This window comes from Zonotrichia leucophrys, chromosome 2, assembly GCF_028769735.1.
Source record: "Zonotrichia leucophrys gambelii isolate GWCS_2022_RI chromosome 2, RI_Zleu_2.0, whole genome shotgun sequence".
NCBI classification, from domain to species: Eukaryota; Metazoa; Chordata; class Aves; order Passeriformes; family Passerellidae; genus Zonotrichia; species Zonotrichia leucophrys.
Window position 1 is genome coordinate 32,850,455 of NC_088171.1, and position 13,146 is coordinate 32,863,600.

Below are 13,146 nucleotides of genomic sequence, written 5' to 3' on the forward strand. Positions count from 1 at the left end.
GATATAAACTTATTTAATATGTATTAAAAAAAAACATTTTCAGAACCCAGAAAAATTTTTGTATAACTTATGTTTTTTATACATTTGAGAAATGATATTTATGACTTTTTTACCTTTTTAAGACAAATAAAAGCTGATTTTTAAGAAAAAGCCTGTATAATCCCTGTGAACTTTAAATAAGACTAAAGCACTCTAATACATCCAGCTTCTAATACCTGCAATTATCAGAATAACCACTTTCAAGAACATCCCTGTGTGATTAGGCCAGTTCTCTACATAGCACATATGTACACACATAGACAACTTGATTACCATACAATTCTTAAAATGGGATATAAAGGAAGCAGATGCACTGAAAAGGACACTTAAGAATGAACAAGTTAAACCATCAATGCTCCAGAGAAACAAATGGACAAGTGCCTTATATTTAATAAGAACACCCAATAAAATTGTTTGTAAGGATCTTCTTACAAGTCAAATAGTCTCTTTTAAATAAAGTGGTGAGACAACCACATTAACCACTTTGACATGAATACTATCCTCTGATTAGTTTTATTGCTGCCATCCAAGGGAATTTTCCAAGTTTGGTTAAACATTTCTGGCCCCTACTGCAAGAAGTAGAAAAAAAGAAATTTAGGTTATTTCCTTAAGCAACATAAATCAACATATTGCTGCTGAGCAATGCAGCAACATGCATTTGTCTTTTATCATTTATATTTCACTAGTATGGACAAGCCACATACCATGAATGCATATTCTTGTGTGGAAAAAAAACCCCAACAAAACAGAACAGGACTTAGCCTGAGTACCAAACCACTGAAACTTTCCTTGGCTGCATCATCTGCAGCACTGTAGCTGTGCAGGCACCTCATATACCCAAACTCAGAGGAACCACACAGGGGATGCAGGCAGAAGTCCCTCAAGCTTTGCCCCTACAAATGGTAGATTATGAATTACCCTCACTTTTCCTTCTGGCACAGTGGTGAAGATGCACAGATGAAAGGCATGCCTTGGAATGTGGATAAGGATGTCAGCAAACTCTCCTCTTCCTCTGAGTGATGTGATTGTCCACATATGCATTCCACCACTGGGGATGCCAAAACAGTGACCAGTCCACCCACTGCTCACATCTCAGATGCTCAAAACAAAACAAACCACTGCTTTGCCCAATATGGTAAAACTGTCATCTCAAGTTGAGCAACATCTGGAGAAGGAATGAGGAGATCTCAAGGAGCTCTTGAAAGATGTCTGTGGTGAATGGGTTTTCTAACAACATGTAAGATCCTACTTTAACTGTCCTGGCACATGCTCAGGAAACATAGGAAAGCCTGGCTTGACCTTTTCACTGCTTATATTCACAGGAATTTGCTTTTAGTGACCATTTGTTCAGAGACTTTTCTGGCCTTTACTATGTCAATAATAGCTAAAAGACCCAAAGTGGATCCCACACTGGACCTAACATGTGAGAACAGAGGGGGTAAAAAAAAAAAAGGGAAACCATCTCCTAGTTTCACTTCTCCCAGCAGAGAGTGGCTTCCTGAGATCACCATTAGTTACTATATACACTCCATATAAACACACTCACACTGATCTCCTGAAACACCAAAACTCGTGTAAGAATTGGAGTGCTGAAACCCCTTGCAACTGACAGACAAGCACCGACACTTCCACCCGCATCCTGCAGCTGATGGCTACGCAGGCTGTCTGCAATTCCAGTGAATATGTAAATGCTGCCATGTTTTAGGGTGCAGAAGATGAGCAAAGATTACCACTTGTTGGGTGAGGAGGTCAACTTTCAAGTCCTTCCTGGAGCAGTGTTATTCCTGATGATGTCACTGAGCTGCCATTGTTTCACCTATGGCTCCTCCACAGCTCTCAGGGCCCTTCAGTGCAGCAGCTGCTTTGCTGGCCATCAACCTCCTGTCACAGCAGCAACTTCAGGGACTGCTCCCAGGATCAGCACCACTTGCTGAAACCAACACTCACTGCTGCTTTTGACACACAAATATTTCCAGCAGGGAATTGAGATGAAATCAGAGAAGACCTAAACACTGCTGAGCATGTTACAGGGCCTCTCAAATGAACCAACATCATTCTTTTTCCAGTTTGCTGTGTAGAAACTATTTTACATCAGTAAAACACACAAAGGCATTTATTTTAGTTGGCAGACCAGCACAAACACATAAAAAACCTAGAACAATTGTAAAAAGTGAGCAATCCTAACCACACTCAGCAACAATGCCTCAACACTTCTATTGAAGAGAACTCATCCCAACTGACAGCCAACTCATTGAGCAAAGAAAACTCAAAAAAACCAAAACAACAAAAAAACCTCCCACTAACAAAACCCAAATAAAAAAAGACCTGCTAATAATGACCTAGAAAAATAGGAAATTACCCACCAAAGCAGCATTTTGGCTGCTGCTGTACAGGACCAGCCTCGCCCTGCACATCCCAGCTAGCCTTTCCCCACATTTCCATTCATCCTCAGTCGTTAACCTCACACTGAGATTCTGGAATGCTTCACAGATGACCAGTTCCCTTCATCCTGATTTTAAATTCCCAAAGAAGGAAGAAGGTAAAGCTATGTTGAAAAGCATGCATACATTATACAGTATGCAAGAAAAGCCCACAGTATTCAGAAACACTGTTTAAGATGAGAAACAAAATATCCCTAAGAGGAGCTGCTGTAACACCAGAATGCTGGACAAGAGAGAAAAAAACCAAAACAACCCCCCAAAAAACAGAATGCAACCTAAAATTAAAGTCATCTGTAAGAGAAAACTGGGGGGGTGGGGGTAAGAGATAGTCTCTGAAGTACCATTTTTCAATTTTTTAACCATACTTCACTGTGTAAGAAACTTCTAAGGAAAAAAAAAAAAAAAGAAGAAAACTTTTCAGCCTGACCAGCCTCCCAGGTTGCAGTACCATTCCCTACCTGCTATTGGTGTAAACACTAAATTTAGGCAGAGATAACAACTTGAATGAGACTGCATGCATCTCTAGTGCCTCCACAGATTTTATCAACAGCTGATGGTGAGATTAGCTAAACCAGGCTGAAGCTACAAGAGATGGAAGAGTTACACCACCAGCAAAGCATGGCAGCAGCATCCCTTTTCAGCAGTAATGAGTCAATAGGTCGGCTTAGCTTGATGGCAAACTTCCCCCTATGTTTGCCATTGTTATTTGTAACTAATAGTATTTTCCAATTTCCATTTCAAAGATTAAATGATGGAAAAGTAGGTATGCAGTAGTATACATCAAAGTCCTCACGGTCAAGGTATTAGCAAAAAAAACCCCAACCACATACATATATATATATATATGTGTGTGTGTGTGTGTGTGTATATATATATAACTAGAAACCTAGTGATTAAGCCCTTGCTTTTCAAGTCAAATGATTAGATAACAATTTCTGATCTCTTTCAATGAATTTCTTTCCTCTTCTTGATAAGGGGAAAACCAAAACCCACCTACTCCCTTACTCTCAAAAAATGCAACCTCTGTAGGCTTCATCCTTGAAGTAATACCTCCATGAATTACTAGCAAAATCAACCAATTTCTGTAACTAATCAGATTAAAGCGAATCCTCCTATATTTTCAAGACTGATTTTGGCAGTCAGCAGAAAATACTCTACAGAAATTTTGCAATCTGGATTTCTATTTAGTGACCAGAATCTAAGATTGCCTTTCCTGAGAAAGTGATTCCTGAGAAAATGTTAAAAAAAACAAACAAACATTCACCATCAGAATCAAAACAGTGAGATTTGATTTGCCCTGCCATATTCTTTTCCACACAGCAGATAAACATTCCCTCCATCTAACCCATCCTCTAATTCTGAATTAACATAATTATGACCAAGAAACAATGTATGTAACTCACAAGCTTAACCAAGAAATGGCTATTGCATCAAACACCATCATGGAAAAGTACTTAGAAATTGCAATTAAGACATTATTTGTAAAAAATAAGTAAGTCATATGACATTTAACAGGATGTGGTCTCTCCTCCTGTGGTGAAAACAGCTGTAATGAGCTTTAATTTCCACATATCATCAGTACCATCATAGCTTAAATTCCAAGACTGTAAGAAAATATTTCCAAAAGCATCCAGGGTATATACAGTTTGATTTAGCAATTCTCCTGATAAAAAACCATTATGTTGGATGTGTGTTTCATTTACCACACAATGCAAGAAGATGAGATCTTCAGCAGCTCTTAGTCATCTATACCCATTTTGGAAGACAGCCGTACAAAGTAGCAAAAGACAAGTTTTATACTTCACCAAAATGGGCCTGTTGTGACAAAATTCTGAACATTGATTCAGTCTGCACACTTTATGTGTTTAAGTGTTGAATGTGTTATAGTTCAGCTAATAGGAGCTTTGTTGGTGAATTCGTTCAAGGAAAAAAAAACCACACAGGCTCTGTTTTTTATCTGTGAGATACAGCACAGTTACTTTGTACCAGTTGTGTCTACACCAGGAATTTGTAGCAAAATTAAAAAACCTGTTACAAATTCCCCATCACCTTAATTTTGCCTCACAACTGGTCAGGCCTTAAAAAGTTTATGGAGCACACAGATAGGTTCCTTTGTAGATTAAATTATTAAGAATAAAATTATACTGAAAGCCAGATTTTTTTTACCCTTTAGTGATGACACTAAACTGACTGTCCTTTTTCTACTCTCCTAAGCAGGATGTCCACAGTCCATGTACCAAGATCAAGAAAACCACCAAACTCACAAGACTCCCTCTCTGTCCCTTGCACAACTGCTTGTCACCAGGTACAACAGGCTCCAGTGACAGATGGCATTTCCCTGACACTGAGGCAACCACAAGCACACTCCACATCCCTCCACTTAGAAGGCAAAAAATAAAAAGCCAAACAATCCCTATCTCCAGGCTATGATCAACATGATACCTCAAAGTCTGTACAATCTCCATCCAACTCAGGAAGGCATCAATGATTTTTATTTCACATATCTACACTGCAGCCTTGAGCTCAGCTGTGGCAGCCAGAGCCCATTTTTCAGTAAACTATGCTCACTGGCTTTATTCCAACACTAAGAGTTCACAGGACTCCATCACAAACCCCATCACAGAAAATAATCTACACCTGGCTGCAGAAGGCACTGATTCAGTGACAGAGATCAATACAGTCAAGCAGGAAAACTTCTTCTTTTCTAGGTGTCTCCTATGTGTCAGTAAAATAAAATTTTCTCAAGTTCTATTGGAAGAAAATCAGAAAGGAAAAAACCAGCTTAGAACACTTGAAATTAATAATAACTAATTAAAGTCCCCAGCCTTGACTAACATGAGAGTTCTTCCACCTTACCCCTTAGACCTGGCTCTCTTCTCCCTAGCACCACCAAAAAATCTCTAGTCTTGCTGAAACAAGCATATTTCTGACCTTTCTTAAGGGAATTAACATTCTTCACAGGAATCTCTTTAAAGTAAAACTTCCCAAACCAATAATCTGCTCTTACAAACACATCAAAATTTTGTGAAAATGACAAAAACTGCAAAGTAACTTCACAACATCCATACTAAAGATTTCTTCATTTTCAAACTTGAAGAAAAGTACCTCCTTTTTTTTTGCTACCATACAATTAATTACCAAGATTTAATGATTAATACTTGTTCTTTTCATCTTTTTTTTTTCCACCAGGGAAGAATATAAATATTCATTTAAGGAGAAGTTTCACTCACCTTTAACTACAGTAAGAACGCTATTTGAAATGAAAGTCTGGACACATAAACAAAAAACATTATACTACATACTGGCATTCAATTTAACCTGACTTGAAGGTAGTATAAAAGACTTTTACCCCTCCTCAATCTGAAAACCCAAGAATTCTATGCTAATAACTTTCCTGAAACATACTTCAGTAGCAGTGAATTACCAAAAATTTCCTATCCAATGTGCTCAAAGTAAGAATTTCATAAGCAATATTTATCCAGGAATTCCAAGTTCCAAAAAATCTGAAACGAAACTATTTTTAAGACAAACTTTCAGCATGGACACGTCACAGAATCTGGCCTGTGCTTGACATATGCATGCCTTTGTAAAACTTTTAATGAAAGAGGAAACACTTCCCTATTTCTCTGCCTCTTGCCAAATACTATAATTCTTGGAAAGCAGCCAGAGCAACCATGTGGTGGTTACCACCCACAAACCACATCCCCAAATGTCAGACACACAAGGCACATGAAATACACTCTGCAGGTGTTTGGGTCCATCCACCCACTGCTGCATTTTGGGTATTGTACACCCCTGTGAAATGTAAAATCTGATTGAGAAATATGAGTTACTTCACACCAAATACTGTATCTCTTAGTATTGAACATCTCAGGTTACTGCACAAAATTCAACAGAAGAAAAATGTTTGTAATCGTGATTAAAGCCACTACCAAGTACCAACAGATTATTTCATTAATATTACCATTAGGATTAGTCAAGAAAAATAATCAAAAATTTAATTTCTTTAATAACTTGAGACTGTGAGCAGTTGGATTAATCTCAAGTTACTGTAAGAGAAAAGGCACTAGGAAGGCTACACTAGCAGAAGGATACACGGTCACGAGACACGGTTCTGCATTCAGCCCTTGCACTGTTCCACTGTCAGCAGTCTATCACCATTAGCCATGCCAGTATTTCATGGCATTTGACTGAGTTATCATGATTAATGGAATTTTAAAGAACATGCTGGTTTGCACTAGTTCTCATACACATTTTCACTTTTTTCTTTCCATTTCTTGTCCTTCCTTTTAAGTTTTTTCACTTGGCTCATTTCTCTCTGTTTCTCCAATCAGAGCCCTTAAACACAGTAACACTTTACCGTGAATTGTCATGGCAGATTAAAACTGAGGAATCTCCTATTCTCAAACATTTAATTAATGTAAAAAAAGCCTGAAAAATCCATGGGATTAAAAAAAAAAGCCATGCCAAAATCTAGAATACCTTTGTTGCAATGATAATTTGGAGAAAATAAACATTATTTTTAAAAAATCACTGCAGAGATACAAACTACCCTGCACAGCTCTGGAAGGGAGAGCAATCTACCCAAAACAGCTTCTATTTAACAGAAACCAAATAGTCACCATTTAAGTGCTTGAACTTCAGTGTTAAAAGGGAGAAAACTAATTGAAACCAAAACAACCATGGTCCAAAGACCAAGACTTTAGCATAAAAATGAAGCACATACCTTGTTTAGTGTACTTGTTTTCTTCCTTCAGTTATACATTAGTAACTTTCTCTTACAGTATGAGCAATTTATACACATACACACAGAGCACTCAACTGTTGTGTCCTCCCACCCCATCCTAAATCCCAGAAAACATAGATCATTTAAAGGTAAGTTTAGCAAGAAAGTATACTTTTTTTAGTTATCTGACTGTGCTAGAAAATACAAACATACATATCCCTCAATCCTTACTGTATCCACAGATAAAAGAATCCAGAAAAAGATAAAAAACCTGAAGTGGATCAGCACAGTAACCATCCACAGAGGCTTACCAACATTTGGGCGAGGAACTTCTGAGGAATACTGAAGTATTTAAAACGTTAGCTCAATTTTCTGGTTACTGTGAAAGTAAAGAGGAATCTTACCCAAAAGGCAATCGTTAACAGGGACAAGTATGGGAGTTATATATCACCATATTTTGGAAAAAACACAACAAAACAAAACCCCCACCACAGCTTTCTGTAATAAATATACCACTATATTATATTATGTAAAGACTTAAAAACAATATGCATCCATTCAAACAGTATTTATTTAATTACACCGTAATGCAAATAAGTTAGGTCCATATAAATTCCATTTTGTTGTATGTACAACCTATGGCATTAGCAAGCTGATTGAGCCAGCTGGTCTAAGTGTTGGCCTCATCCTCTGGAATGTACGCATCTTCTGACACTCTGTCCATCGGCTGCCTCTACAACAGGACCACCACAGCCTTCAGCCCCAAAGTAGACTGAAAGGGGAGGGGGGAGGAAATCAGAGTCAGATTTGCAGCAGGTACTTATCTTTAAAGATCTATATTTGTAAAACACAAGTCTAGAGAAACAGCCCTACAAATGTACAGAATAAACACTAGCCCCCAAAATACTGAAATAATGCCACCTTTAAAGTAAAACTTAAGGCTAGAGAGCACCAACATGTGCTCACAAAAACGAGCATCTGTAAGCCTCAGATTAGACAAAACATCTGTTCATTGTATCTATGAATATATATTCTGGTACAAAACACAGCTTTTACACTGTACAGATGCACACCCAAAAAAGAAGTCTCAAACCACTGGTGAAGCTCAACATAGAAACACTGTCAGCAAGCAAACAACTGCAGCAACTTGGTTATTAAGACAACACTAAATTCCACTGAAATTGTAATACGATCTTACTACTATTTTCCCATATTTTCTACTGTTTCTACTGAATCACTGAATCCTAAAAACTGAATTTCTATACACTGTAACTATGTAAATCAAGAAGAGTTAATCTATGACTTTGCAAACAATACAGTCCATCAATTATTTGTTTTAGGAATGCCTGCTCCTGCACAGGAATCAAAGGCATTTCTTGAAAAACAGGAGAACCATCCTTTCTCCAAAACTTTAATTAGTTAGACCTAAGGAAACCCTTCAATAAAACTTAAATGTCACTAGAATGTAAGCAGTACTAATTACATAACATTGCAGCATAATAAAGAGTCCCACAAGAAAGAGGCAACATGAGCCAAATCCACTTTGCTTCATGATAGTGACTAATACTGAAGGAGACAGCCCTTTATTTCATGCACCTTTTATTATGCAGTGTTACTCCCACATTTGCCAAGGCAGAAAGAGATTGGATTTTGGTTTCAATTTGTGCTAGAAATCTGAGAAGTTATTGTTCAGTGCAGAAACTTGCACAAACTAGCTCTACAACAGATTAGAAGGGCAGCTGTCATGGAAAATACACAGGAAGTTCCATATCTTAAAAACTATGCAAGATTAAGAGAAAGGTCTTCCCAAGAACTAGAACTTTGCTGACTTGTCATGTGAATTTCCAAAGAAACAAGAACCACAACAATTAAAAACAAGGGATGGAAGCATCATTCACAACTGTTACTGTCCAGAAATAACACCCAAACCAGTAACTATCTGCACTGGGTTTGTACGTACATTTGGAACCAATACATACCTCCAGATAGTTGGCTCAGGCATTCCAGGATCTGCACCTCTTTTAAAACCTGAAGTGAAACATACATTACATACATATATAAAAATAAACAAGTATGTAGAGATTCCCACACAGTTAAATCTCTGTGAAGTTATTCCAGCCCGTTAAATAGCAATAAAAATGAAAACTACTGAACATAGACTTGTGATTCATGAAGCTGTGCACTACCCTGAATAAAAACTGCACATTCTTACAAGGGTTAGAAAGCAAGAAAATAAATACCAATGTAAACTTTTCTTTTTTTAAAAAGTCTTACCTGCATCTTTACCTGACCTAAAATTCAGGATCAACTAACTGTGTGAGATGAAGAAAGACATCTATGCCAGAGATCAAGACATTCATACTTTTACACACACAAACCCACAGATGTTAAATGTTGTCCAGAAAGCAACCTAGCAGGGCTCTACCAACAAAGATACCTAAAACTGGTGTAGAATAAGCACCTTGAAGCTTAACAGGCAATTCTCCAATGACATCTGACACACACCTTAAAAGCAGTATTTCAGTAACAGTTCACTCAGTTCAGCATGACAGAATGCTGAATGTTAAATCAATTTAACCTCAAATCTTCTATTCTGATTGGCACTTTTTGGATAAAGTTACACACTACTAAAGGTTGCAAACCAACAAGCTGTTCTCTAATACCCAGGAAAATGAAATGAAAGTTAACTACAAAGAGTTCATCCCCAGCCCCCAATAACTCAAATACACCAACTGACTAAAGTATATGTATACTAGGGAAGCAGCTGAAGGTTTGGAATATGAAGTATCTTTGTTCTCTGGACTGTGATATAAAAGTCTTGAAACAGAATCATGCAAAAAAAATCAGGCACTGTTCAATACTTGACTGGCTATCTAGAAATGAAGGTTTCATGAAAATTATATTATTTCCCTCGTTTACAGAAAATAAATAATTAATGTCATGTTGCCTGAAACACAGGCCACAAAGGTTAATGGAAAAATTTCCATTAACTTCACAGGCACTGGAAAAGCTCTTTGAAGATAACGTTGGATGACTTGAGACTATTAGACATCCTGACCCAAGTTATTTGGCTGCCATACTGTTCAGCAACACAGCTTAAAAATTCATGAATTGCAGCCACGGGGTGTGTGTGGATGTTTCTGCCTCCTCCCCTCAACCCCAGATTTTTAAATAAGCAAATCAGGTTTAACAAAACTGCATTGGTCTAATTTACTGACTTAAAACCAGGGCAGCCACTTTAAAGAAAGTTTAAAATAATACAACAAAACCCCACCAATGACCAATAACTGCACATTCTCATACTGGGCTCCTCATACATGCCCTGAGCTAGAAAGCCTTACAGAGAAAGTTACAGGCTCAGATTTGCTGATCATTTCCTTGCCTATTTTTAGTTCAGCATGTATTTGATACCTATGGGGTCACACATTCCCTCCCAGAGTCAAAAGTAATCCTAGTAGAGAAGAGGTTCTTCCAATCCTGCAGACTTTGGGTACATGCCACCTCCAAATGTCTATGGCAATCAAGGTGGCATCTGCTCTTCCCCCTCCCATCTGCTTATACTTTCATTACTGCAGATAAATGCATAAGAAGGCAATGTAAATGTGGTACAACACACTTATTTTCTGGAGATATGAACCTAAACTACTACAACTTAAATTTCTCACTGCTACGTAACAAAAAATATACTACACACCCCGATGTTAGTGCAACTGTAAATACAGTAAGGTGGCTTTATACAATTTGAAGTAACCTATTTAATGTCACCAATGTAACTTATTACTGTCACTAATGTGACACTCTGATGTCACTAAGAAGAAAGATCATCTTTCCGACATCCACAGACACTGTCAGGGAAGTAAAATCTAAACAAAACTTCAACAACAAATTAGGTTACGAATCACTGTTGAAATTCCCACCCAAAACTTATTAATTTAAAAGAATTTATAAACTAAAAATGGAAATGCAATGGAAAAGCAGACCTAATAACGGTAATTATTTTTTCCATAGTTTTTGAAGTGACTTCTTTTGCTTGCATTTGTTAAACACTTCTGTAACAGCTGACAAGAACAAGGTTTTCCTGGTTGTTATTTATAAACAATCAAAGCCCTTCAAACCAGGCACTGCACTCCCTTCAATTAATCAAAACAACCTCTCAGATTTGACTGGAAACACATCAAGCTCCCAGCCCTCCTTCATGTTTGCATTCAATGCAAAGATGCCTGTCTGGTTTAGGTGCTTTTCCCAAAAAGCCCAACAGTTTGGGCAGAAAGTAAGCCAAATGAATTGCAGGGATCAGCCTTCCTGGGCCCCTCTGTTATAAAAGAAGTGAATAAAAGTGTCCAGCCTCTCTTAAACAAGGACAGCTGATGGCATACAGCTCTAACTCAGCAGGAGAAATATTGTGTGGTAGTGATGCCTGGCTAGCCTGATGACAGGAGCAAGCAGAATATATCCAGGGCACCACGCACTATAGCAAGGCATCCCCTTAACATTCCACTGCAGCTTGGAAACAGGAGCCACACCATGTTTGGTGGGACACAGACTGTAACCTGTATGCCTGTTGCTGGAAATTTAATCTCAGCCGGAGGCTGGCAATGTCCCCAGTGCCATGAAGCAGGGCTCCCAGCGTTCTGCTCACCAGACTCCCAGGAGCACAAAGCACAGCCCTGTTACAGCAGGCAGTCACTGACACAGGGTTAAATCACAGCCCCATTTGCTGTTCCGCTGCTTCGGTGCTCTGCCCACTCCCCAGAGGGGCCCTCACACAGTATTAGCCTCCAGGGAGAAAAAGGGGCAAAAACCTCTTTATTACAGAACCACAGGATTGTCAGGGTTGGAAGGGACCTCTAGAGATGCCCTAGTCCACTCCCTGACAAGGCAGGGTCACCTAGAGCAAGTGACACAGGAATATGCTCAGCTGGGTTTTGAATGTCTTCCCAGAGGGAGACTCCATGACCTCCCTGCACAGCCTATTCCAGGGCTTTGCCACTCTCAACGTGAAGAATTTCTTCCTCATGTTCAGGTGAAACTTCTTGTGTTCTAGTTTATGGCCGTTACTCCCCATCCTGTACCTGGGCACTACTGAAGAGTCTGGGTCCAATATCTTAGCCCTTGCCTTTAAGACATTTGTATACTTTAAGGAGATCTCCTCCCAGTCTTCTCTTCTCTGGACAAAACTGGCCCAGCACTGGCCCAATCTCTGCTCATAAGAGAGATGCTTCAGTCCCTTTAATCATCTTCGTGGCCTTGTGCTGGACCGTCTCCAGCAGCTCCTCGTCCTTCCTGTACTGAGGAGCCCAGAACACGACACAGCACTCCACATGTGGCCTCGCTAGGGCCGAGTAGATTGGGAAGATCACATACTTCTTCTTTACAAAAAAAGGGGGGGGGGGGGAACAAACAAAAACCATACAAACATACAAACAAAAAACCCAACTATAACGAAAAGCCTCCCCGTCTCAGTTCTGCCAAGGGCAACCCCGCCCTCCCCATCGCACATGCGCGGCCATGGCCGCGGGCGGCGGGGGCAGCGCGGCGGGGCGGCCCTGGGCCCACCCCCCCCCGGGCCCTTCTCTCGGCCCCGCCGCTCCCCGGCAGCGTCCGGACGGGCCGAGGGGCGGAGAGCGGCCATCGGAGCCGGCCGCCCCACACCCGGCCTCGGCAATGGCCGCCGAGGGCCCCCGCGCGTCCCCCGCCCGGCACTGACCGAGATAGAGCACTACGGGGATGAAGCCCCAGCGGATGGCGAACTGGCCGCCCTTGAAGAGCTGCTGTAGCCGCTGCTTGGCCTCCTTGCTAAGCTTCGGCATCCCGGCGGCGGGGCAGAGAGGAGGAGGAGGAAGAGGAGGAGAAGAAGGAGGAGCGCAGCCGCTCTCGTAACAGCGCCGTGCGCTGGGCGGGACCCATCGCTCGGCTGCGGGGCGGGGAGCGGGGCCGGAC

The 13,146-nt window shown here is 40.1% G+C and overlaps 1 protein-coding gene across 1 annotated transcript; it reads right to left on the minus strand.

The window, feature by feature from the left end:
- Positions 1-7,759: 7,759 nt before the first annotated feature.
- TOMM7 (translocase of outer mitochondrial membrane 7) lies at positions 7,760-13,095 on the minus strand. Its single transcript, XM_064704464.1, has 3 exons — positions 12,914-13,095; positions 9,186-9,234; positions 7,760-7,978 (listed from the first exon to the last, which is right to left on the minus strand). The coding sequence occupies exons 1-3, from the start codon at positions 13,014-13,016 to the stop codon at positions 7,963-7,965; spliced, it is 168 nt and encodes a 55-aa protein (XP_064560534.1). The 5' UTR covers positions 13,017-13,095; the 3' UTR covers positions 7,760-7,962.
- Between the last annotated feature and the right edge of the window lie 51 nt (positions 13,096-13,146).

Bases quoted from the DNA above. Each gene is read 5' to 3' on its own strand.
- TOMM7 (XM_064704464.1), bottom strand. From the start codon at position 13,016: ATGCCGAAGCTTAGCAAGGAGGCCAAGCAGCGGCTACAGCAGCTCTTC. The intron at 9,235-12,913 runs GTCAGTGCCGGG...GTTTCACTTCAG, and splicing joins CCCCGTAGTGCTCTATCTCG to GTTTTAAAAGAGGTGCAGAT.